Source organism: Callithrix jacchus, chromosome 13 (assembly GCF_049354715.1).
Source record: "Callithrix jacchus isolate 240 chromosome 13, calJac240_pri, whole genome shotgun sequence".
Classification (NCBI taxonomy): Eukaryota; Metazoa; Chordata; class Mammalia; order Primates; family Cebidae; genus Callithrix; species Callithrix jacchus.
In genome coordinates, this window is record NC_133514.1 from 79,746,007 (window position 1) to 79,772,119 (window position 26,113).

Here is a 26,113-nt window from a genome sequence, read left to right on the forward strand (position 1 = left end):
TATCCCCTTTATCGTTTTTTATTGCATCTATTTGATTCTTCTCTCTTTTCTTTTTTATTAATCTGGATAGTGGTCTGTCTATTTTTTTAATCTTTTCAAAAAACCAGCTCCTGGATTTATTGATTGTTTTGAAGGTTTTTTTGTGCCTCTATCTCCTTCAGTTCTGCTCTGATCTTAGTTATTTCTTGTCTTCTGCTAGCTTTTGAGTTTTTTTTTTTTTAATCTTGCTCCTCTAGCTCTTTCAATTTTGATGATAGGGTGCCGATTTTAGATCTTTCCTTGCTTCTTGTGTGGGCATTTATTGCTATATATTTCCCTCTAGACACTGCTTTAAATGTGTCCCAGAGATTCTGGTATGTTGTGTCTTCATTCTCATTGATTTTGTAGAACATCTTTATTTCTGCCTCCTTTTCATTGATTATCCAATCAACAGTCAAGAGCCAGTTGTTCAGTTTGCATGAAATTGTGTGGTTCTGAGTTAGTTTCCTAATCCTGAGTTCTAAGTTGACTGTACTGTGGTCTGAGAGACTGTTTGTTATGATTTCCATTCTTTTATATTTGCTGAGGAGTGATTTACTTCCAATTATGTAGTCAATTTTAGAGTAGGTGTGATGTAGTGCCGAGAATTTATATTCTGTGGATTTGGGGTGGAGAGTTCTATAGATGTGTATTAGATTTGCTTTGTCCAGATCTAAGTTCAAGTCCTGGATATCCTTATTAATTTTCTGACTGGTTGATCTGTCTAATATTAACAGTGGAGTGTTAAAGTCTCCCACTATTATTGTGTGGGAGTCTCTTTGTAGTCATTAAGAATTTGCTTTATGTATCTGGGTGCTCCTGTATTAGGTGTGTATATGTTTAGGATAGCTAGCTCTTCTTGTTGCAATGATGATCCTTTTATCATTATTTAATGCCCTTCTTTGTCTCTTTTGATCTTTGTTGGTTTAAAGTCTGTTTTATCAGAGACTAGGATTGCAACTCCTGATTTTTTTTTTTTTTTTTTTTTTTTTTGCTCTTCATTTGCTTGGTAAAGGATCCTCTATTCCTTTATTTTGAGCCTATGTGTGTCCTTGCATGTGAGATGGGTTTCCTGAATACAGCACACCAATGGGTTTTGACTTGTTATCCAATTTGCCAGTCTGTGTCTTTTGATTGGGGCATTTAGCCTATTTACATTTAAGGTTGATATTGTTTTTTTTTTGTTTATTTATTTATTTATTTATTTATTTTTAATTGCATTTTAGGTTTTGGGGTACATGGGCAGAGCATGCAATACAGTTGCATAGGTACACACATGGCAGTGTGTTTTGTTTGCTTTCTCCCCTTCACCCACATTTGCATCTCTCCCCAGGCTATCCCTCCCCTCCTCTCCCTCCCACTGGCCTTCCCCTTTTCCCCCCAATAGACCCCAGTGTTTAGTACTCCCCTCTCTGTGTCCATGTGTTCTCATTTTTCATCACCCACCTATGAGTGAGAATATGCGGTGTTTCATTTTCTGTTCTTGTGTCAGTTTGCTGAGAATGATGTTCTCCAGATTCATCCATGCCCCTACAAATGACACGAACTCATCATTTCTGATTGCTGCATAATATTCCATGGTGTATATGTGTCACATTTTCCCAATCCAGTCTATCATCAATGGGCATTTGGGTTGATTCCAGGTCTTTGCTATTGTAAACAGTGCTGCAATGAACATTTGTGTGCATGTGTCCTTATAGTAGAATGATTTATAGTCCTTTGGATATATACCCAGTTATGGGATTGCTGGATCAAATGGAATTTCTATTTCTAAGGCCTTGAGGAATCGCCACACTGTCTTCCACAATGGTTGGACTAATTTACACTCCCACCAACAGTGTAAAAGTGTTCCTTTTTCTCCACATCCTCTCCAGCATCTGTTGTCTCCGGATTTTTTAATGATCGCCATTCTAACTGGCGTGAGATGGTATCTCAATGTGGTTTTGATTTGCATCTCTCTGATGACCAGTGACGATGAGCATTTTTTCACATGATTGTTGGCCTCATATATGTCTTCTTTCGTAAAGTGTCTGTTCATATCCTTTGCCCAATTTTGAATGGGCTTGTTTGTTTTTTTCCTGTAAATCTGTTTGAGTTCTTTGTAAATTCTGGATATCAGCCCTTTGTCAGATGGGTAAACTGAAAAAATTTTTTCCCGTTCTGTTGGTTGCCGATTCACACTAGAGACTGTTTCTTTTGCTGTGCAGAAGCTGTGGGGTTTCATTAGGTCCCATTTGTCTATTTTGGCTTTTGTTGCCAATGCTTTTGGTGTTTTGTTCATGAAGTCCTTGCCTACTCCTATGTCCTGGATGGGTTTGCCTAGATTTTCTTCTAGGGTTTTTATGGTGCCAGGTCTTATGTTTAAGTCTTTAATCCATCTGGAGTTAATTTTGGTGGAAGGTGTCAGGAAGGGGTCCAGTTTCTGCTTTCTGCACGTGGCTAGCCAGTTTACCCAGCACCATTTGTTGAACAGGGAGTCCTTTCCCCATTGCTTGTTTTTGTCGGGTTTATCAAAGATTGTATGGTTGTAGATATGTTGTGTTGCCTCTGATGCCTCTGTTCTGTTCCATTGGTCTATATCTCTGTTTTGGTACCAGTACCATGCTGTTTTGATTACTGTAGCCTTATAGTATAGTTTGAAATCTGGTAGTGTGATGCCCCCGCTGTGTTCTTTTTGCTTAGAATTGACTTGGCTATGCGGGCTCTCTTTTGGTTCCATATGAAGTTCATGGTGGTTTTTTCCAGTTCTGTGAAGAAAGTCAGTGGTAGCTTGATGGGTATAGCATTGATTCTGTAAATTACTTTGGGCAGTATAGCCATTTTTATGATATTAATTCTTCCTAACCATGAACATGGAATGCTTCTCCATCTGTTTGTGTCCTCTCTGATTTTGTTGAGCAGTGGTTTGTAGTTTTCCTTGAAGAGGTCCCTTATGTTCCTTGTGAGTTGTATTCCAAGGTATTTTATTCTTTTTGTAGCAATTGTGAATGGCAGTTCGTTCATGATTTGGCTCACTTTAAGTCTGTTATTGGTGTAGAGGAAGGCTTGTCATTTTTGCACATTGATTTTGTATCCTGAGACTCTGCTGAAGTTGCTTATCAGTTTCAGGAGTTTTTGGGCTGAGGCAATGGGGTCTTCTAGGTATACCATCATGTCATCTGCAAATAGAGACAATTTGGCTTCCACCTTTCCTATTTGAATACCCTTTATTTCTTTTTCTTGCCTGATTGCTGTGGCTAGAACTTCCAGTACTATATTGAATAGGAGTGGTGATAGAGGGCATCCTTGTCTAGTGCCGGATTTCAAAGGGAATGCTTCCAGTTTTTGCCCATTAAGTATGATATTGGCTGTTGGTTTGTCATAAATAGCTTTTATTACTTTGAGATACGTTCCATCAATACCGAGTTTATTGAGGGTTTTTAGCATAAAGGGCCATTGAATTTTGTCAAATGCCTTCTCTGCATCAATTGAGATAATCATGTGGTTTTTGTTTTTGGTTCTGTTTATGTGGTGAATTGTGTTTATAGACTTGCGTATGTTGAACCAACCTTGCATCCCCGGGATGAATCCTACTTGATTATGATGAATAAATTTTTTGATTTGCTGTTGCAATCGGCTTGCCAATATTTTATTGAAGATTTTTGCATCTATGTTCATCATGGATATTGACCTGAAGTTTTCTTTTCTTGTTGGGTCTCTGCCGGGTTTTGGTATCAGGATGATATTGGTCTCATAAAATGATTTGGGAAGGATTCCTTCTTTTTGGATTATTTGGAATAGTTTCAGAAGGAATGGTACCAGCTCCTCTTTGTGTGTCTGGTAGAATTCGGCTGTGAACCCATCTGGACCTGGGCTTTTTTTGTGTGGTAGGCTCTTAATTGCTGCCTCGACTTCTGCCCTTGTTATTGGTCTATTCATAGTTTCAGTTTCCTCCTGGTTTAGGCTTGGGAGGACACAGGAGTCCAGGAATTTATCCATTTCTTCCAGGTTTACTAGTTTATGTGCATAGAGTTGTTTGTAATATTCTCTGATGATGGTTTGAATTTCTGTGGAATCTGTGGTGATTTCCCCTTTATCATTTTTTATTGCATCTATTTGGATGTTCTCTCTTTTCTTTTTAATCTGTCTGGCTAGTGTTCTGTCTATTTTGTTGATCTTTTAAAAAAAAAAAACCAGCTCTTGGATTTATTGATTTTTTGGAGGGGTATTCGTGTCTCAATCTCCTTCAGATCAGCTCTGATCTTAGTTATTTCTTGTCTTCTGCTGGGTTTTTAGTTTTTTTGATCTTGCTCCTCTAGCTCTTTCAATTTTGACGATAGGGTGTCAATTTTGGATCTCTCCATTCTCCTCATATGGGCACTTACTGCTATACACTTTCCTCTAGAGACTGCTTTAAATGTGTCCTAGAGATTCTGGCATGTTGTGTCTTCATTCTCATTGGTTTCGAAGAACTTCTTTATTTCTGCCTTCATTTCGTTGTTTATCCAGTCAACATTCAAGAGCCAGTTGTTCAGTTTTCATGAAGCTGTGCGGTTCTGGGTCGGTTTCTGAATTCTGAGTTCTAACTTGATTGCACTATGGTCTGAGAGGCTGTTTGTTATGATTTCAGTTGTTTTGCATTTGCTGAGCAGTGCTTTACTTCCAATTATGCAGTCAACTTTAGAGTAGGTGTGATGTGGTGCTGAGAAGAATGTATATTCTGTGGGTTTGGGGTGGAGAGTTCTGTAAATGTCTATCAGGTTTGCTTGCTCCAGGTCTGAGTTCAAGCCCTGGATATCCTAGTTGATTTTCTGTCTGGTTGATCTGTCTAATATTGACAGTGGAGTGTTAAAGTCTCACACTTTTATTGTGTGGGAGTCTAAGTCTCTTTGTAAGTCATTAAGAACTTGCTTTATGTATCTGGGTGCTCCTGTATTGGGTCCATATATGTTTAGGATCGTTAGCTCTTCTTGTTGTATCAATCCTTTTAGCATTATGTAATGGCCTTCTTTGTCTCTTTTGATCTTTGTTGCTTTAAAGTCTATTTTATCAGAGATGAGAATTGCAACTCCTGCTTTCTTTTGCTCTCCATTTGCTTGGTAAATCTTCCTCCATCCCTTTATTTTGAGCCTTTGTGTATCCTTGCATGTGAGATGGGTTTCCTGGATACAGCACACTGATGGGTTTTGGATTTTTATCCAATTTGCCAGTCTGTGTCTTTTGATTGGTGCGTTTAGTCCATTTACATTTAGGGTTAATATTGTTATGTGTGAATTTGATGCTGCCATTTTGATGCTAGCTGGCTGTTTTTCCTGTTAGTTGTTGTAGATTCTTCATTATGTTGATGCTCTTTAGCATTTAGTGTGATTTTGGAATGGCTGGTACTGGTTGTTCCTTTCTATGTGTAGTGCCTCTTTCAGGAGCTCTTGTAAAGCAGGCCTGGTGGTGACAAAATCTCTGAGTACTTGCTTGTTCACAAAGGATTTTATTTTTCCTTCCCTTCTGAAGCTCATTTTGGCTGGATATGAAATTCTGGGTTGAAAGTTCTTTTCTTTAAGGATGTTGAATATTGGCCCCCACTCTCTTCTGGCTTGTAGAGTTTCTGCCAAGAGATCTGCTGTGAGTCTGATGGGCTTCCCTTTGTGGGTGACCCAACCTTTCTCCCTGGCTGCCCTTTGTATTTTCTCCTTTATTTCAACCTTGTTGAATCTGACGATTATGTGCCTTGGGGTTGCTCTTCTTGCGAAATATCTTTGTGGTGTTCTCTGTATTTCCTGCAATTGAGTGTTGGCCTGTCTTGCTAGGTGGGGGAAATTTTCCTGGATGATGTCCTGAAGAGTATTTTCCAGCTTGGATTCATTATCTTCATCACATTCTGGTACACCTATCAAACGTAGGTTAGGTCTCTTCACATAGTCCCACATTTCTTGGAGACTTTGTTCATTCCTTTTTGTGCCTCTTTCTCTAATCTTGGTTTCTCATTTTATTTCATTGAGTTGATCTTCGACTTCTGATATTCTTTCTTCTGCTTGGTCAATTCGGCTATTGAAACTTGTGCATGCTTCGCGAAGTTCTCGTATTGTGTTTTTCAGCTCCTTTAATTCATTCATATTCCTCTCTAAGGTATCCATTCTTGTTATCATTTCCTCAAATCCTTTTTCAAGGTTCTTAGTTTCTCTGCATTGATTGAAAACATGTTCTTTTAGCTCACAAAAGTTTCTCATTATCCACCTTCTGACGTCTAATTCCGTCATTTCATCACAGTCATTCTCCATCCAGCTTTGTTCCCTTGCTGGTGAGGAGTTTTGGTCCTTTCTAGGTGGCGAGGTGGTATGGTCTGGTTTCGGGTGTTTTCCTCCTTTTTGCGCTGGTTTCTTCCCATCTTTGTGGATTTATCCACCTGTCATCTGTGTAGTTGCTGACTTTTCGATTGGGTCTCTGAGTGGACACCCAGATTGTTGATGATGAAGTATTTCTGTTACTTGGTTTTCCTTCTACCAGGCTAGCCCCTTCACTGTACGACTGCTGAGGTCTACTCCAGGCCCTGCTTGTCTGGGGTGCACCTATAGCAGCTGTGGAACAGCGAGGGATGGTACCAGTTTCTTTTTCTGCTATCCTTGTCCCAGAATGATGCCTGCCAAATGTCAGTCTTTTGGATATAGAGGGGTCAGGGAGCTGCTTGAGGAGACAGTCTGTACTTTGTAGGAGCTCAAGTGCTGAGCTGTGAGCTCTGTTGTTCATTCAGGGCTGTTAGGCTGCTATGTTTAATTCTGCTGCAACATAACTCATAAAAAAACCCTTTTTTTCTCAGATGCTCTGTCTGGGGTGGGGTTGGGGCTTTCCTTGTGAGTGTCCGTTGTGCTGTCCTGCCCAGCTAGGAGGCAGTCTAGTCACTATTCGCCTGCTGAGGCTCTGCCCTGCTGGCATGAGGTTCGCCCTGTTGCTGCAGGCTCGGCCCTTCTGCTGCGGTCTCCGCCCTGTTGCCACGGGCTACGCCCTGCGGCAGAGTCTCTCTGTTGTACCGGGTTGCCTCGGCAATGGCAGGCTGCGTCAGCAATGGGAGTGTACCTCAGTAGGGGCTGATTGCCTCGGTAATGGCGGACGCCCCTCCCCCACGGAGCTACACTTTAAGAAAACCTCCTTACTGGGAGTGTTTGGAATCGCCGTTTTGTTTGTTGCATTGCGCTACCCCAACCGCTGTGTCCCTGGGATTTCCTGGGCTGGCTCACTGTCCACGTCCCATTCAGTCTCAAGTTCAGCCCTCTCAGGTCTCAGTTTGCCGGTTCAACAGGGCACGCGTAACAGTGTGCTTTTGTATGGAGCGCTGTGGAGCCCCTCTGTGCTCTGGCGCAGGCCGCAGCTGCACCGGCTGCCAGCTACACCAGCCAAGACCTCTGCCTGGCGTCCCGCGTCTCTTTTATACCTGGAAATTTCCCCGTTCTGTGGGCAACTAAGATCCGTCTGGAAATGCGTCCCTGACTCGCCCTCTCCGCGCATCCCGCGAGAGCTTCAATCCTGGGTTGTTCTCACAGCGCCATCTTGAGTCCTCCGGCCAAGGTTGATATTGTTATGTGTGAATTTGATCCTGCCATTTTGATGCTAGCTGGTTGTTTTGCCCATTCGTTGATGATTTCTTCATTGTGTCTATGCTCTTTACCATTTGGTACATTTTTGGAGTGGCTGGTACTGGTTGTTCCTTCCTATGTTTAGTGCTTCTTTCAGGAGCTCTTGTAAGGGATGCCTAGTGGTGACAAAACCTCTCAGTGATTACTTGTTTGTAAAGGATTTTATTTCTCCTTCACTTATGAAGCTTAGTTTGGCTGGATATGCAATTCTGGGTTGAAAGTTCTTTTCTTTAATGATGTTGAATATTGGCCCCCACTCTTTTCTGGCTTGTAGGGTTTCTGCCAAGAGATCTGCTGTGAATCTGATGGGATTCCCTTTGTAGGTAACCTGACCTTTCTCTCTGGCTGCCCTAAGAATTTTTTCCTTCATTTCAACCCTGGTGAATCTGACAATTATGTGCCTTGGGGTTGCTCTTCTTGAGGAATATCTTTGTGGTGTTCTCTGTATTACCTGGTCTTGAATGTTGGCCTGCCTTGCCAGGTTGGGGATGTTCTCCTGGATAATATCCTGAAGAGTGTTTTCCAGCTTGGATTCTTTCTCTCCATCACATTCAGGTACACTTATCAAACATAGATGAGGTCTTTCACATAATCCCATATTTCTTGGAGGCTTTGTTCATTTCTTTTCACTCTTTTTTCTCTAATCTTGCCTTCTCATTTTATTTCATTAAGTTGATCTTCAATCTCTGATATCCTTTCTTCCGCCTGGTTGATTCAGCTATTGAAACTTGTGTATGCATCATGAAATGTTCATGTTGTATTTTTCAGCTCCATTAAGTCATTTATATTCTTCTCTAAGCTGTTTATTATCATTAGCATTTCGTCAAACCTTTTTTCAGGGTTCCTAGTTTCTTTGCATTGGGTTAGAACATGTTCTTTAAGCTCAGAGAAGTTTGTTATTACCCACCTTCTGAAGCCTGTTTCTCTCAATTCATCAGACTCATTCTCCATCCAGCTTTGTTCCCTTCCTGGTGTGGAGTTGTGATCCCTTGGAGGAGGAGAGGAGTTCTGGTTTTTGGTGTTTTTATCCTTTTTGCATTGATTTCTTCCCATCTTTGTGGATTTATCTACCTTTGGTCTTTGAAGTTCGTGACTTTTCAGTCTGAGTGGATGTCCTTTTTGTTGATGCTGAAGTTATTTCTTTCTGTTTGTAAGTTTTCCTTCTAATCATCAGGCCCCTCTGCTGTAGGCCTGCTAGAGGTACATTCCAGACCCTGTTTGCCTGGGGATCACCCATGGGGGCTACAGAACAGTAAGTGTTGCTGCTAGTTTCTTCTTCTGTTATCTTCATCCCAGAAGGGTACCTGCAAGGTGTCAGCCTGAGCTCTCCTTTATGAGGTGTCTCTTTGGATATACAGGGATCAGGGAACTGCTTGAGGAGACAGTCTGTCCCTATAGGAGCTCAAGTGCTGAGCTGGTTGCTCTGGTGCTCCGTTCAGAGCTCTGGCCAGATACGTTTAAGTCTGCTGCAGTGGAACTCATAAACGCCTTTTCCCCCAGTGCTCTATCCTAGGAAGATGAGGCTTTATTTATAAGTTCCTGACATGCTGCTGCCTTTTTTCAGAGATGCCCTGCCCAGCAAGGTGGTAGTCTAGCCACAGTCTGCCAGCAGAGGCATTACTGAGCTGCTGTTGGCTCTGCCCAGCTACTGTGTGAACTTCCTGTTAGAGCTGCCTTGGTAATGGTGGTCTGCCTCAGTAATGGTGGACTGCCTCAGCAATGGCTGACTGCGTCGGTAATGGTGGACTGCCTCAGTAATGGCTGACGCCTTTCCCTCCACCAAGCTAGATTTTCCTGGGGCCAGCTGCACTTGCTGCGAAACTCTTAATCTAGAGCATTTCAGATTGCTGGTCTTTGCTAGGGGTGGGACCCGCTGAGCCAGATCACATGGCTCCCTGTTTCAGCCCCTGTTTTTTTCAGTTGAATGGGCAGCCCTGTATCCCAGGCATTCCAGGCACCTGTTGAAACCACCACCCAATTTGTGCGAGTTTTTGTGTGGAGACTCGCAGCACTGGCTGAAACAGCTGTGCTGGAAACTAATGGGGCTTTTTGGCCCAGGAATCTCCTGGTCTGTGGGCAGTAAAAACTCATATGGAAATGTGGTGATCACTCACACTCTGCATTCTTCTCACTGGGAACTGCACTTCAGAGATATTCCTATTCAGCCATCTTGGATCTCTGTCCATAAACACTTTTCAAACTTCTGTGTGCATCATGTTTGTTAATGTTCCATTGGTCAAAGCAAGCCACATTGCTGAACTTTTCATGGGTGATGAGCACATCACAGTCTCTATTCTTTTCTATATTTTGTGTATATTTAAGCATTTCCACAGTACAAGTTAAAAAGACTGTTCAAGCATTGAAAATGGAACCACCATATATATGATCCAGCAGTCCCACTTCTGGGTGTTCACCAAAAATAATTGAAATCGGGATTTTGGAAAGATTGGTACTCCCATGTTTGTTGCAACATGAGTCATAATAGTCAAGGTGTGGAACCAACCAAAATGTCCAGTGATGGATGAATCAATAAAGAAAGTATCCTATATACATGCAGTGGAATATTATTCAGTTTTAAGAAGAAAACCTTGACATTTCCTACAACTTGGATGAAATTGGAGGACATTTTGCTAAGTGAAATGGCCGGCCACAGAAGGACAAATACAGCACATTTTCACGTGTATGAGGTGTCTGAAATAGACTCACAGAAGCAGAGAGTAGAATGGCCATTGCAAGAGACTAAGGAGAGAGGGTGAAAGAGAACTGCCAATCAGCAAGCATAAAGTTTTAGTAATGCAAATTAATAAGTTGTAGAAATGTGCTATACCACATTGTCCCTCTAGTTAACAGTATCGTATTGTACACTTAAAATCTGATTAAAAAAATAGATCTGTTGAATGTTTTTACTACAATAAATAAAAAGAAAAAAATTCTTAAGAAGAATGTTCAGGTCATTCCATGGCCTGAAAGACTGGTAGAAGTGATTACAGATGTCACCTTAAGCTGCTCCTAACTGCTTTCTTGGGTACATGGGGATGTGTAAGACATCAAGACTGGATTCTGGACCCTACTTGCTCCTCACCCAAGGTTTTAGTTTACAAACAGTGTTCTACATTTAAAGAGTTAGAACATATTTGATGAGAGGTCCAACAAATGAATCTCTCTGTCACTTGGGAGAGAGTAGAGATCTTTCAGGACTGGCTCTATCTCACTTTGTGTTGCCATGGAGGATGTTCATTGCACTTGTATTTGATTAGGTCTGACCCTTACTACGGGTCCTGAATAAGCCTTGGGTTAAGAGCTCCAGGTGTTTTTTTTTTTAGCTCCCAGCATTCCTGATGCTAAGCTGCAGTGCTCACTAGAACCTAAAGCATTTGGAAATGCCACCATAACCTTGCATGTGCAAATAAAGTCTCTCTTCCTGTCATCACTGGGCACTGATGACTCTAGAATTCTTATTATAAAAACAAAACTATGAGTGAACAACAGCCTCTAATTTCTTGTTATATTGTCCCTGACTTCCAAGCCCAAGGCTGCCCTTGAGTCTACCAAGATTCTGTAGCCAACTCGCTCTTCTTTTTTTAAGTAGCTTGATGTTTTGTCAGTTATCTGAACTTCAGAAAGCCCCAACTGCATTCTATGTTATGATGTTGCCTTGATAATTTTTTCAGATTTTTCTTGTCCTTCAGATTTTCTGGTTATCTCCATCTTCCTTGACAAAGGGCAGTTAAAGAGGATTTCACTTCATGCATACTATGTGCCTCTCTGAAGGGAATTGTGAGTGGAACGTTACTTGATCCTTGGACCTCTGAGGTTAGATAAGGAATTAGAAATATCTGAACTCCAGCCCCTAATCTTATCATTCCAAATATGTGCTTAATAAGAAGCAGAATCAAGACATCAGGTCAGAATAAGTTCAAATGTCTAGAATTTTTATATATAGAAATGAAAAGAAATATTTGGCTAGAAACACTTAAAAATGCTGTCCTTTGTTAGGTGTGTGGTTGTTCTCAAACTTTCCCCATGGAATGTCATTTATAAAGTTGAGATGAAAAAATGTGCTCAACCGAAAGCATAATATCATTTTAGTTTTTGCAGTTACAGTGCAGAAGGAGACTCCTGGGAAACAGAATTTCCAATGAGACTTTGTAAAGATAGAGCTTTAGATTAACTTTTATCAATTCTTGCCTCAAACCTCCCAAAATTATGTTTGACTGGTGAATTATAGGGGAGTAAAACAGTCAAAAGTTTGTTAAATTATCTTCACATGTAAGAGTTTGTTATAAGATGTATCTGGCATGTAGATGGAAGAGATTTCATGAAAGTTTGAGCTGGTGGAAACAGGGTGGGACAGATAAGGATGGACACACTCGTGGTAAACAGCCCATGTATCTCAGATGCTGATATGTCCCTGTGAACTGGAATGACAGTGGCCAACCTGGCCTTGCCTCCGCCAAGCTCACACCAGAACACAGGTTTGAAACTTTAGACATGAGGGAGGCTGTTTTTGCAATAGCCAGATTTTCTGCAGATAGGTGATGTTAAAGCCATATACTGTGGTTAGCTATCTGAATCTTTATATTATCCATTCCCTCACATGGCAGGACTGTGTTGTGAAATGTGACCAGAACACCCATAAGGCTGGAGAACTTGCATGTGTGGGGACTTAGAACCCTGTGATTCCATGGTTGCCAAGTCAGAGAGACTGCTGGACTTAAATGATCCTGGTCCATTTGGGCTGTGAGGTGGCCCAACCCACCAGTTCTGTGTGATTAAGAAATTTATGGGCATCTTGGGTCACTTCCTGTGAGAGCATGGATGGGGGAAGACAGTCATATTCATTGAGTACCACAAAGAAGGCCCTATCTTAGATGCTTTACACAAGTTACCTTTATGTAAGTGATTCTCATCACAAATCTGCAAGGACAATTTTGTTAACTTCATTTGATGAGCCAGACAGGGTACAAGTAATTTGTGGCAGGTCACACCTGGCTCATTAGTACCACAGCCAGCATGCACACCAAGGTCTAGTTGACACCAAAACTTGTATTCTTTCTACGGTTCAGTTTTAAATAATGTAGGCCTAGACATAAAAATTAAAAAGGCCAGAGATAGAGTCACTGGCTAGAAAGAGTGATCACGAATGAGGAGCAGAGCTGGATGCTAGAAGAGAGATGGAGGAGAGTCATGCAAAAGGACAGTTAGTTTTAATGTGAGGTGAGAAAGCCATGGTATAAGATCCAGTACAGAGAGATTAAGAGACAGAGAAGCTGGCCTGCAGAAGGTACTACCGAGACACAGGACCAAAAATATCCCTTGGAAAAAGGCAAAGGGTAAGAAAGAGTATGGGGCCAGTTGGCTCAGGTTTCCCCATATAAGCCAAAATGGCAAAATGCAAGCCAGTTATTCTTCTGCACAAATATGTATCACTCTTAAGAAACTTAAAAAAAATCTAGGAGTTGTCTATTTCTGTTGTGTGATTTTGTGACTTGTGTGTGCAAACTTCTAGTAAAACTACAGGCTCACCCCAAACCCTGAACCAGGCTGCTGAGAGTAGTCTGATAGTGCAGCAGCCGTCAGCCAAGATTGTGAAATTGAGCAGTACCTGCTGTTGGACTAGGCCTCTTAGATTTATGAGTGAGGCCAGTTCCCATTCACCTGGATCTTGTGGCTCTGGCCACTTTTGAGCACCCTCTTTGAGTTCACTGGGAACCAGCCACCACTAGGCTTCAGGAGGGATTCAAGCTCATGGAGCAGAACAGAGGCAAGGGTAGGCAAGGAGAGGTGAAGGCCCAGGAAATGGAAATTTATTTAGAGTCCATCTATTACAAAAATATTTCTCACACTCACTGGTCATATTGGCTGCCCCCTTCGTGTCTGTTTGATGGGAAGAACCCACAGTGGCAGGCATCTTCCAGTGCCCAGCCTGCGTTTGGCCTGGACACGTGTATTTGTAAAGACCTGGCAGGGAAGCTGAGGCCTGCCATTTGGGAAGACAGAGTTAAAAATCTCTATTAGGACAATCCTGAAATGCAGTCACACCCAAGGTCTGTGAAAGGATGCCAAGCCTGACCTTGCACTGGGCATGTTCTGCTTTTCCAGGTGGCGCTCAGGCATGAGGATGGTGATGAGACTGCAGAGCCACCCCCCAGTGGGTGCCGGGACCGGAGGAGGGCCAGTGTGTGTTCCAGTGGCGGGGGCGAACACCGGGGCCTGGACCGCAGAAGGAGCCGCCGGCATTCAGTGCAGAGCATCAAGAGCACCCTGTCGGCTCCCACCAGTCCCTGCTCCCAGTCAGCTCCCAGCTTCAAGCCCAGCCAAGTGCAAGATCTGCGTGAAAAGTAAGCATTAAGTTGGCAGTGGAGTGGGGTGCAAGGACGCCACCCAAAAGAGAGAAAGGCTACAGTCCACAGGTGCCCCGCCATGCTCCCTTTCTGCTGGCCAGTTTGTCCCCCTGCAAACCCTGCCCCGGCATTGTTCCCTACCTCTTCTGGACCATTAAACCACCAGCCAAACATCTCAGGGAATTTTCATGCAAGATGGCCCCTGGTGACTTTCACAGGCTTGATCTTACTAATCCCAGGAACTCTTTTTCAGCTAGCTGTTTTTTAAAAGTATTATTTGCCATCTCAGTTAATAACTGTTCAGAAAAGCCGTGTTTTATCAAATGGGAAAGACTTCAAAACACAAAACTTTGGCCTAGAAATAAATGGTATGCCACTGTAGGAATGTGAGGTTGGAAGAGTCTTGAATAATCCTGACAATACAGGGCTATCTCTAGGTTGGATTTAATTAAACAGAATAATAACCCAGTAAATACTAATTCCATCATTTAATCTGAAACATTTTTATTGAGTGTCTGTTAGAGGCTAGGACTATTCAAAGCCAAGAAGATATGTAAATAGAAAGGTACCATCTCTGTCTCTGTGAGCTTCATGTTTGGGTTGGGAGGAAGAATAAGAAAGGTAGATAGAAAAAAAAAAGTAATGATTGGCAATCCTGTGAGATATTATGTGTATTTAAAGTATAAAGTTTGACAAAATCTGCCACACCAGAATGGTTCTATAATATAGAGGTACAACAGAAGGCTTGCCATGTCTGCTCCAGGGTCTGGGTCCAGTTATATCTTCCCAAATGGATGCTCTGAGGTCACTGGCATGATGGACTTTAGGGGCCAGTCCCTCCCACCCAAGTCCACAGGGGCCAACTGACACATTCCCATCCTGTTGCTGAGAGTCTGAAAGTAGTAAGTGCTCATATCACTTGGCTGGAGCATCCTCCCCCATCATAGAGATCCTCCTGGGAGTCAAATTTAGGTTACCAGGCTACATGACAAGGAAGAAAGTCACTTAGAATAAGTTGGATGACCTTAAGAGTGATCAAGATATGTTCCTCCTCTCCATCTCTAAGGGAATACCCCACTGGCACCAAGAGGTGCCCCAAACAATCAGATTCTCATGGGATCATTTGAGCAGGACCCAGGCCATGCCTTTAGATGCCTGTTATCCCAGAAGAAGGAGGAGGGCATTGGTCTGAGACAGATGTGCAACCATGATCCATGTTAATACCCCTCTTCCACCTCATAATCCCAGGTGCCCTCTCCCTACAGATTTTTAGGTTTCTGAGACTATGTTTACAACAACCTCTATTTTAGTGAAAAGAAGACCTAAACTTCTAAACAGATTAAGGAACAATAGCATTTACCATGAGCATTGCATCTTGTCATCTAGGACCTTAAAGAAACTCAGCCAGTTCTCAAACAAAAAGCCCCTGAAGCTCTCTTCCAGCTGGCTTGAGAAATTAACATGAAGAGAGTTGAGAAAATTGTACACAGTCATCTGAATAAAAGCCTATGTATAAAACCACCAAAGATGCTGAGGGTAGGAGCTAGGAGGACCTTGTCAGTAGTGCTGGATGTTCTCCTGCTCCGTCGTGTTTGTTCCTTGTCTGTTTTTTGCTGTTACACTTTTCAAGGATCCCTGTGTTGTGAGTTCAGATGACAATGCTTTGCGGTAGGCTGGCAAGGATGAGTATGGAGGTGGACCGTCCTAGGCACAGTTCACAGAGTTGAAGTGCTAGGCTCGGTAGGATTTGAAACAGGAAGCCAGAGATGCTGCTCTGAATGCCATTTGCTTCATTCTTTCTGGAATTTTGTTTTACTGGGATTATTACTTCAACATTAATTTAGTAGCATTTGAGAAAAATGTAGTTTGCAGCTTGTAACGATAGTTGACATTGTATGCATCTAGATTGATGATCATGAAGTGACTTCATTTATGAAGCCTGTTGGAGGGATTTTGTTTGTGACCCCAAAGTGATGGCACGATTTTGATGAGGCAGGAGTAAGATTGTGGGAAGGGGTGGTGAGATGCAGAATGGGAGTTGATTTCTGCCTACATAGTTTAGTCATCTGCTCAACATCTGTGCCTCAAAACAGTACCTTAGAATCAAGTAGCTCATTGTGTTCTGTCCCCTGCAGACCTTGAAAGACACAGAAGCATGCTTAATGCACGTTGCTCTTCAGCTCTGTGAATGCCCTGGCTGTACTCAACATTAGCTTGTAGGAACATGCCTGCAGATACCACATATGAAGAATTTGGGGATGGATTTTATAACTCAGTGATGTTAACTTTTGTAAACAAGGTAGAAATATTTTTTAGAAGGAGGTTCATGTTGTTCTAAAAAATATAGGACAGTCTCCACGCAGATGGTCCTTTTGCATCATTTGAATTTAACTCTCAATCATCCTCTGTAAGATTCAGACAGGACAGGTGTTATTATCCTCATTGTACAAGTGAGAAAACAGATGGGGCTAAGTGCTTTATTCCAAATCACAGGACTAGGACTGAGCCATGGGGTAAATCCATTTTTGGCCCTTGGCTCTCAATGTCCAAAGTATTTGAACCGCTTCTCAGCCAACCACTCCTAAACGTATTCCTTAAGTGAGATGATTAGAGAGACAATTTGATATACATACGTGTTAGGTATATTTTTTTTATTGAGATAAATACAAAAATTCAAAGACTTCCAAAGGAGAAATGCTTAGTCTCCCTGTAGACTTAAGCCAGCTATGTGCTTTAATTTTACTCAAGGCTAATAAGAGCCTGAACTCAGATTGGTTTGCTTTGGTTTCTTAAGAAATAGAACTCCACGCTGAGCATTTGCCTAATAAGGTACAAGTTTATTGGTCATTGGTCAACTAAAAGCATCTTTATGGGACCATGTGTGCCATAATGAGTTTCATCTTTGCACTTAAAATTTGCAAATTTCATTGGAAGGAGAAAAGAATCTTAGGACCAGAAAGTTCTTAAAATTTATCTAGCCCAAAGCAGGAGCCCTTCCTGTCACATTCCCAAGAGATGGGGTACACTTCCAGGTGTGGGTGCTCTCTTTCCCAAGCTACCCTCCTGCCCTTGAATATTCTGTTTATCCGGGTTCTTTCTCTGTTGGCAAAAACAGGGCTGCTTCCTGCTCTGGGTATCAGTCTTTCTGATATCAAACACAGCATGGGACTTAACACATGAACTTTCAGTTTCATCCTGCTGATGTCCACACAACATTCCAAACTATAAAAGTAATTTTGAATTTCATTCAGTCACTAATGTTAACAGTTGTACCATGCAGTTTCAGTCATGTGTATATTTTAATATACATGGAAGAGTGACCTGGCAAATAGTGGATGTTAACAAGTGGTTAGGGAGTAGAGGGTCCAGACTAGTGCCACGTGCCTCAGCGGCAGAGTCTGCAAACTTTCTCTGTCAAGGGCCAACTACTATGTTAAGCTTGGAGGACCAGACAGTCTCTGTTACACCTACTTAACTGAATTCTGCCTTTGTAGCACTTCAGCAGCCATTGGCCACTGGTACTGGCATGAGCATGGCTGCATTCCAGTGACATTTTATTTATGGACACTGAGATTTGAAGTTTACATGTCATGAAATATTATTCTTTCGATTTTTTTCAACCATTAAAAATGTGAAAACCACTCTTAGCTCACAGGCCATATAAAAACAGGTGGGAGGCCAGACGTAGCCCACAGTCTGTAGTTTGCCAACTCCCGTCCCAAGGGTCTGGGTTTCTTGAGGGAGGGTGGGGGAAAATGACATTTAATTGGCAAAGGAGAGTATGTGGCGTGTGAGAGAAAAATCCACTGTGTTATGTGTGAGGGTTAGGGGAACACTATTCTTAGGTTTGGGGTTAGAGCCAGGAATTCAAAGGAATATTCTGCGAAGAGATTGAGACTATAGGGGACATTGCCGATGGCTTATCATGAGTTCCCAGAGCACAGAGGAAGATCGAGGGGTTGGAGAAGGGCAGGAGATAAGCTAGATTGAGGAGGGGACTGTGTGATGAGTCCAGGGAAGGTTGGACTGTGCAGGGAGGTTATGGCAGGCCGGACTGGTCCCAGTGGTACCTCCAGGCAGTGGTTCTTGACTAGGGGTGATTTTGCCACCTACGAGACATCTAGACACATTTGTGGTTGTTGTAACTGGGACGAGGTGGTGCAACTGGCATCTAGTGGGTCCAGGAATGCTGCTGTACTAAGCACAGGATAGCTTCTGGCAAACAACAAATTATCTGTTTTAAAATGTCAGTAGTGATGAATCTGAGAAATTCTGCCTTAGGGGAAGGCAGATCATTGGTTATTTGATCCACACGATGCTGAGGTAGAGAGTGTTTTGGCCGTTGGAAGGGGTAGACTCTACGTTCCACATTAGAAGCATGTGGAACTCTGTGCACCTACCTTAAATGTTCACGTGCATGGGTCAAAATTGACCTTATTCAGAGAATATAATAAATCAGCTAAAACACAGATCTATAGAAGACATTTCTAGTTAAGAAAAAATCCGTTGATATTTTAAAAACAAGTGTCATGCAAACAGTATTTCTTAAAGGAGATACGAATTGTCTTCCACAGCTGACTGGTTACTCTGGGCTACCAGATGGTTTACAGTCGAGTCCTTTTTTGATTTCACTTTAAGTCTGTTTAGCAAAGTTTTATGCTTCAAATTCTCAGGAAATATGCTTGAACCCTTTTAGGGGACCAAGGCTTGCCTACCTCTCTTGTTACTCTCAGTAACCGAATTGCCCAGCATATCCAATTCTAATTGGCTTCATTCATATCCATTATTCAAAAAAATTGACATAATGGAATGTGACACCAGCCTAAAACAAGTTGGCAGGAAAGAATAATGATTATATCAGAGAGGTGTGATAGTCCACAGCCAGGTGTCACGTACCTGTTCAGAGGTAGAGTAAGCTGGCACAGTCTCACCAGAAATGTTCAGGTGGAGTCAAGGAATCAGCATTGAGAAGCAGCAGTGGGCAGCTCTCCTCTTGGCTGGCAATATTGTCAACTGATTGCCAAGAAGGAAAAGAGTTATACATAAGAATTGCTATTTTTTTCCATGTAAGTTAAATAATGGTTGAAGAAAAATTGCCTAATATATGTTATACAGAAGTCTTCATTCTAATAAATGCAAAGTGATGAGGATATATAAATGGGTTTTGTGGGAGTCAGGAGTTGTGCCTAGGCCTTGAGCTTGTAATTTGGGAGCACAGCAGTCTGACCTACAGACATACTTGACCCTAGAGCAGCAGAGAAAAGATGCGGCCTGGCCTCAGCTTGTCCAGGAGCAGGAGAGACCATGCTCAGATGGGCTGCAGGCCAGGAGTACTGGTGTGGAAGTGGAGAGCCCACTTGAGCTGCAGGGAGGAGCCTGGCGAGGGTTTCATGTAGGGCAGGGTGCAGAGACCAGCACCAGAAGCTCAGCCCGCACCTGACAGAGAACAAACCATAGCTCCTAAGGATGGGGGGAGCACTTGGTCTTCACAAAGCCTCACCAGAGGGCTGTTTAGAATCACTATGGTCTTGGGCATAGGATGGAGGTATTGAAGCATTGGGAGGGCAAGTTCAGAACCCGGCTCTCCTATAATAGCTCTGTGTACATTTCTATATGGCCATTGGCTCAATAGTAGACACTGAATAAATAGCAACTCTACATGTTTTTAAATAAAAATGATAGGATTTAAAGATGTGGTGCCAACTATGTGAATGTAAAATGGGGAGAGTTGTACCATATGTTGCAACAATGAATGTAACAGTAACAGCTACAACAACAGCCTTTCCTGGGCACTTCATCACTTCCCAGGCATTATGCTGCGCACTTCAAGTGTACAAACTCCATTTCTGCTATTACATCACGATATAGGTACTGTGATTATTGCCATGTGACAGGAGGGGAGGCTGAGGCACAGGGAAATGAAGTACCTTGCCCAAGGTCCCACAGCAAATATATGGTGGAGCTGGTTCTAGAGTTCAGGTGGTCTAGCTCCAGAGTTCATGTCCTCATCATTCTCCCAGATAACCCTGATTTCTGTGATTCTGTGGAAATAAATACTAGCTGAGTACTTGGCAATTAGTAAGCAATTAGTAAATGCACACTGCTGTATTTATTATTGCATCTGTATTTTTCATATCAGTACATTAAAAAATTATTGTCTAATGTTCCATTATATAGATATACCATATTACCAGAATGCTGTCATTCATTTTGCTATGGCTTGGCTCCAGTTTTTTCTAGTTCTAAACTTGCTGTAATGAACATACACACTGATGCACATACACGTTTGTGTATATATGTTAGCATTAGCACTCTTAAGTAGATTCTTAGAAGTAGAATTCTAGAAATGGACACTTACATCTTAAATATTGATATCAACATATTGCTCTACAGAAAGGCTGTATGGGTTTATTCTTTATCAGCATATGACTTACCATTTTCCCACATCATCACTGAATATCAGGAGTTTTTCAAGATTTTTGTAGTATTGAAAAGTGAAATGTGGTGCCTAGGCATTGTAATTTGCATTTTTTATTACTACTGAGGCTGTGCAACTTTAATTGCTTCATTAGCTATTAACATTTTCTTTTCTTAGTGTTGCCTGTAAATATTCTTTGTTCATTTGTCTCCTGAATGGTTTGCCTATTTTAATTGACCTTCAACTTGTCTTCATTTTTAATATGGAAACCTTCAGATTCAAAAGTAGAATATAAGTATTCTTTACACATTTTAGATAATATTTTGGCCATTTTTTCTCTGTCTCTCAAATATCTTTTAACTGAATTTATGAGGCCTTTCATCATATGCACTAAACATATTTGTTATGGTGTCCAATTTGTGAGTCCTGTCCTGTGTGGCTTTTATGCATCATGCTTGCTCAGCAATGTGTATCCTCTTTGCAGCCTCTGCAATGTCCTGGGAAAATGCTATACTATTCTTCCTTCAATGTCTAGGAGGTAAGCAATGAAAGAGGTGGTGATGGAGCCAGTGTTAGCAGTGGGGAATCTGTATGGGTCTGCATCAACTCAATTCTTGCCTCCTCAAAGGAAAGAATTTGTCTGAGGGGCAAAGGACAAAGTGAGACACCAAGACAAGTTTTTGAGCAGGAGTGAGTTTATTAAAAAGTTTTAGAGCAGGAAGGAAGGAAAGTAAAGTACACTTGGAAGAAGGCTAAGTGGGTGCCTTAAGAGATTCAGGTGCACTGTTTGGCCTTTGACTTGGGGTTTTATACATTGACACGGTTCCAGGGTTTGTGTCTCTTCTCCCCTGATTCTGCCCTTGGGGTGGGCTGTTCACATGCGCAGTGGCCTGCTGGCACTTGGGAGGGGCTGCATGCCAGTGTGTTTACTGAAGTTGTGTGCATGCTCACTTGAGGCATTTTCCCCTCACCTTCCAGTGTTCCTAGAGGAAGGTCATATACCAGTTACTCTGCCATTTTGCCTTTTAATGCATGTGCTTGAGCCCAGTCACCCAACTCCTGAGATCTTATCCGAGAAGCTGCTGATCACTAGCTTTATCTGTTTTCTATCTCTTAGGAGACTGCCTTTCCCTGGCACCAGCTGTGACAAATTATTATTTTAAAGAGACAGTTTAACCACTGTCTGACCATCACCTGATGGTCACCAGACATTCCTGGAGTCAGGGGACACTCTCCTTCCCTAGTGATGTCTACCTAACTACCTACTCTAACACCAGCTTTTATGGAGGACTCGCTTTGTGCTGGCTATTGAACTAAGCAATTTTACATATGTTGTAAATTCCATGAAGAAGGTAGAAGCATCATACCCATTTTACAGGTGAAGAATTGAGACACACAGATTGAGGAGCTTGTCTCCAGATAACAGAGGCTCTGCTGGGTGGGGACCCAGGCAGTCAGAGTCCACAGCCTGCACTCAGAACCTGACATACCTGAAACTACTCTGAATCTATAGACTGTGTTCAGAATGAGAATGTTTTATCTTTTGAGGATGGATTAGATTTGTTGAGAAAGCAAAAAATCACTCAGGGCAAATGTTTTACTGGAGCTTGGTAATCCTAGTGAGCTCTATTTTTTAGTCACTGTTTGATTTTGATTCTGAAATCTTACTGATTTGCTTGTTTTTCTCGTAAATGGGCACTGAAGAAGACATTTTAAGGAGGGGAATTCTGAAAATGTTCAGAGCAATAGCTGTAACACTGGAACAAGGCTTTCCAGTTAATCATAAGTAACTAACCACTACCTTGGCGATGGAGTAAGGGAAGGTATAGAGAAGGGAAACTCATAGCTGAAAGGAAGCCAGTTAACTATCAATTATGGGGAGGCTGCGGAGGAGCAGAGACCTAAGCCATCCTCACTTTTTGAGAGTTCACAGTTGGTGCATAACAATTAGTGGCCCAGCAGGTGGTAGGATGAGGGTAGCCAAGTCTTGGGGCTGTGCCTCTGGGGTGGGAGCTGGAGGGAGGCAATTAGAGGGGTGTTGTTTTCTGTTTTCTGGCAGGAGTGAAGAAGAGTTTTGGCATCTCTTCACCAGCCACAGGAAGCAGTGGGCAAATCGGGAGCCTAATTATGGAATTGTGCTGGGGGGGGGGCGGTGAGCTCATCTTCCCATGTTTTGACAGGAAGGAGGTGTGTTTAAATACCTAAGTTTTAAGGCAGCACAGTTTCCCATACCTTGTCCATAAAACTTCATTACCAGGATTACAGAATTCATCCCGGGTCTGCAGTAGAATAGCAGAATAGTAGAGCAGCCCTATCTCCTTCTTGGAAGCAGCTGGCAATGAGCAATCTATTTGCAAGCAAAAGACATACTGTGAGATGAGGTGTTATATGACGTTCATCTACAAAATCGGTAACTCAGGCGACCTGCTCAATCCTGGCTCCTGGAGGAAGGCTGGCCATATGCAGTGAAGGAGCACCAGGTGAGGTGGGGCAGGTGAGGCATAGGCGTGGTTGTATGTAAACTCAGGATGATACTACCTGTACTCCTTAATACGGTGGTGGGAGAGTTAAAATAACACAAACATGTGCTTTGCCCAGTGCTGTTATTATCATCAATCCATGCCCTGGAGCATTCACGGATATTACTCTGTTAGAGAAGGTAATTGTTAAATGAATATGAACATGAATTGGAGAAAATATTTTGTGCACCCGCATAAACATGCTAGGGGATTTCATAACAAGTAGATTAACAACCACGGGTACCATGAGTGGCAAGTAGCTACTTGGGAAGATTTATCTGATGGTAAGTGACTTGCTATAAATGGGATTCACTGTCAAGGGTGGTGACCTCCTGACAAAAGTATGATTGGAATATAGCCAGTGCTTCAGCAGTATCCAGGAGATGCATGCTGAGCATTGAATAGCAAAGGGTGGCCTGGAGAGAAGAGGGCTGGGAAGGCTGGAAGAGTGAACATAACAATGGGAGAAACTGTGCTGACTAAAGGCAGAGGCACTGGGGCATGAGGAAGAAGTCACTTTACAATGCTCCTGATATCTGGGGCAGGAATGGTTTCTCAAATATTTGCTGTGACCAGATTGCAAATTTCTTGTGGGTTTCAACTTTCCTGAATTGAATCTTGGGGTCTTTTTAGGTTCTAAAGAAACTGGCAAAATTTTATCCTTAAAGCCGAGTAGAGCTACTGATAAATTTCAAGTGATTAAGTGAAAATCAGTGTAGTGTTTCTGGGGGAGCATTCTGGGCATTCAGTGTGGGGAGTTCACTGGAGGAGAGCAGTCTGCACAAGGAGATTGGCACCGGGCTTTTGCTGGTCCAGGAAGGCATACAGAGGACCTGTCTGAAGCAGGGGCAGAGAGAAGGGAAAGTAGATGGAGGTGATGAGAATGTAGGAGGCTGTGGTTTGTAGGACAATGACTGGATTGCATGGTGTCAGAGACAAAGGGGCCTGAGGTGATTCCCCAGCAATCAGTAACCTGGGCCAGTCAGTAAGCTCTGGGAGGTATCTAAGGATCAGGTGGGTGGAAATTCCCATAGTCAACTGGATAGGCAATTCTGGAACTCCCCTACCTGTGGGTGATGATTGAAGCTCTGGTTTAGGGGTCCTAACCCAGGAAAAATAAACTGTATGAGCAGATAGGTGGTTGGGGAAAACCCTGCAAGAGAATGTACAGAATTTTCATCTCATAAAATGAAGAAACTGAGAACATCACCCACATTCCAAGTCAACGAACCTTGGCGTTGGTTATCATCAAGTGTGACTGTTTCTTAGGCTAGAGTGGACTTACATGGTATGAGGGCTCTGGAAAAAACAATCAGTTGACTATGGGAATGGAGGTGAACACACTTCAGACAGAAAGGTTCAAGTTTCTAGTTGAATCTTTGACTTGCTTTGGGAATTTTCTTTTTTTAGTGCCAAGCTTCCCTTTGACCTGTCCAAACCTTACATCTCCTGTAATATGCACCTTCTCATCTGTATTCTGAATGTTCACAGCACTTTCTTATAAGGCTTAGTTTTTGCTGGCAGTCCACCCAGGCATGGGCATGGGTCATCCAGCTAGAGAATAAGGATCTCTCTCTATAGCCCTGTGCAACTCCCAGGATCCCTTTGGAGGTAGACCAGGGGATTTCTAAAGAATACTGAGCTGAGTTGATCAAATCCAGCCATGGAAAGAAGAATGAGATTATTTTTGCTTGATAAGAGCCTGTGGAGGCAGCCTGATGGTAAGTCTTCATTGATGAAGGTGGAACAAATAGGGAAATAAAACCCTGAGCATGTAGGTTGACGGGGCCAAAATTGGCAACAGAAAAATCCATCTAGGGAGAGGTGATGCTGGTGTGAATCATTTTGCAAGGGAGTCTTCTGGGAATAGGCTGAAATTGAAGAAGGCCCAGTGAGAGAAACCTGGAGAAGGTCATGCTTGTCTCACTCCAGCTTGTGCTTAATAGCTGATAGTGATGACAGAGGCATCGTATTCATGTTGCAAAAATATTTATTGTTTCTAAATGAGGTAATATTTATGTTTGAGAGACTAGTTGGAATTAACATGGGCTATAATCATGGTCCAAATATGTCTTATGGTGCCCTATATCATGGTTTCATCCATTTACCTATTGGGTATAGGGCTCTGGTGAGAGCGGCAGGGACAGGGCAAGGGATGAGAGCTAGTGAACATCCTGTGCACATGAATACCATCAGATGAGCTGATGGTGTTCAGGAAAGAATCTATAGATGGAAGGATTAATGGCTTCTTCCAGTTCTTAGAAGAGGCTTCTTTTTTTTTTTTTTTTTTTTTTTGGAGACAGAGTTTAGCTCTTGTCCAGGCTGTAGTGCAATGGTGTGATCTCAGCTTACTGCAACCTCTGCCTCCAAGGTTCAAGCCATTCGCCTGCCTCAGCCTCCTGAATAGTTGGGATTACAAGCACACACCACTATGCCCAACTAATTTTTGTATTTTTAGTAGAGATGGGGTTTCTCCATGTTGATCAGGCTGGTCTCAAACTCCTGACCTCAGGTGATCTGCCTGCCTTGGCCTCCCAAAGTGCTGGGATTATAGGCAGGAGCTATCGCACCCAGCCAAAGAGGCATTATTCTTCCAGCCACAAAGAATTGATCCTAGACAGAGGCAGCACAATAGAGTGGTTAGAAGTATGGACACTAGAGCTAGACTTCCTAGGTTCAATTCTGGCTTACTAGCTATGATCCTGGGCAAATTTCTGAACCTCCCTGTGCCTCAGCTCCTCATCTATGAATGGGGGTATTCATAGTCCGTACCTCAAGGTTCCTGTGAGTACTGAAGGAGGGAGCCATGTGAACTGCTTAGCATAAGTACACCTGGCACAGAGTCTGTTAAGTAAATAGAATAAATGAGGAACTATAGCCATCTCAAGGAGAGGTTGCCTTCCCCAGCGAGATCCTTGGGAGGCAGAGCAAGGCAAAAGACAGAGAAACCTATTCCTGGCCCTCAGAAAATGCCCTGCAGAGGTCTTGCACAGTGGCTCATGCCTGTAATCACAACACTTTGGTAGGTCAAGGCAGGTGGATCACTTGAGCCTAGGAGTTTGAGACCAGCATGGGCAACATCTCTCTACAAAAATAAAAAAAAAATTAGCCTGGCATGGTGGTGCACACCTATAGTCCCAGATACTTGGGAACCTGAGGTGGGAGGATTGCTTAATCCTGGGAGACAGAGGTCACAGTGAGCCAAGATCA

At 42.6% G+C, this 26,113-nt stretch overlaps 1 protein-coding gene across 48 annotated transcripts in view; it reads left to right on the plus strand.

The window, feature by feature from the left end:
• The window catches only part of FHOD3 (formin homology 2 domain containing 3), a 508,721-nt gene that overhangs the window by 334,034 nt on the left and 148,574 nt on the right, over positions 1–26,113 (plus strand). For all 48 annotated transcript variants that reach the window (XM_054243584.2, XM_035269718.3, XM_054243586.2 and 45 more), the window contains one exon: positions 13,725–13,963. In XM_054243584.2, coding sequence (XP_054099559.2) covers positions 13,725–13,963 — 239 coding nt within the window. The remainder of the gene's footprint in view (positions 1–13,724; positions 13,964–26,113) is intronic.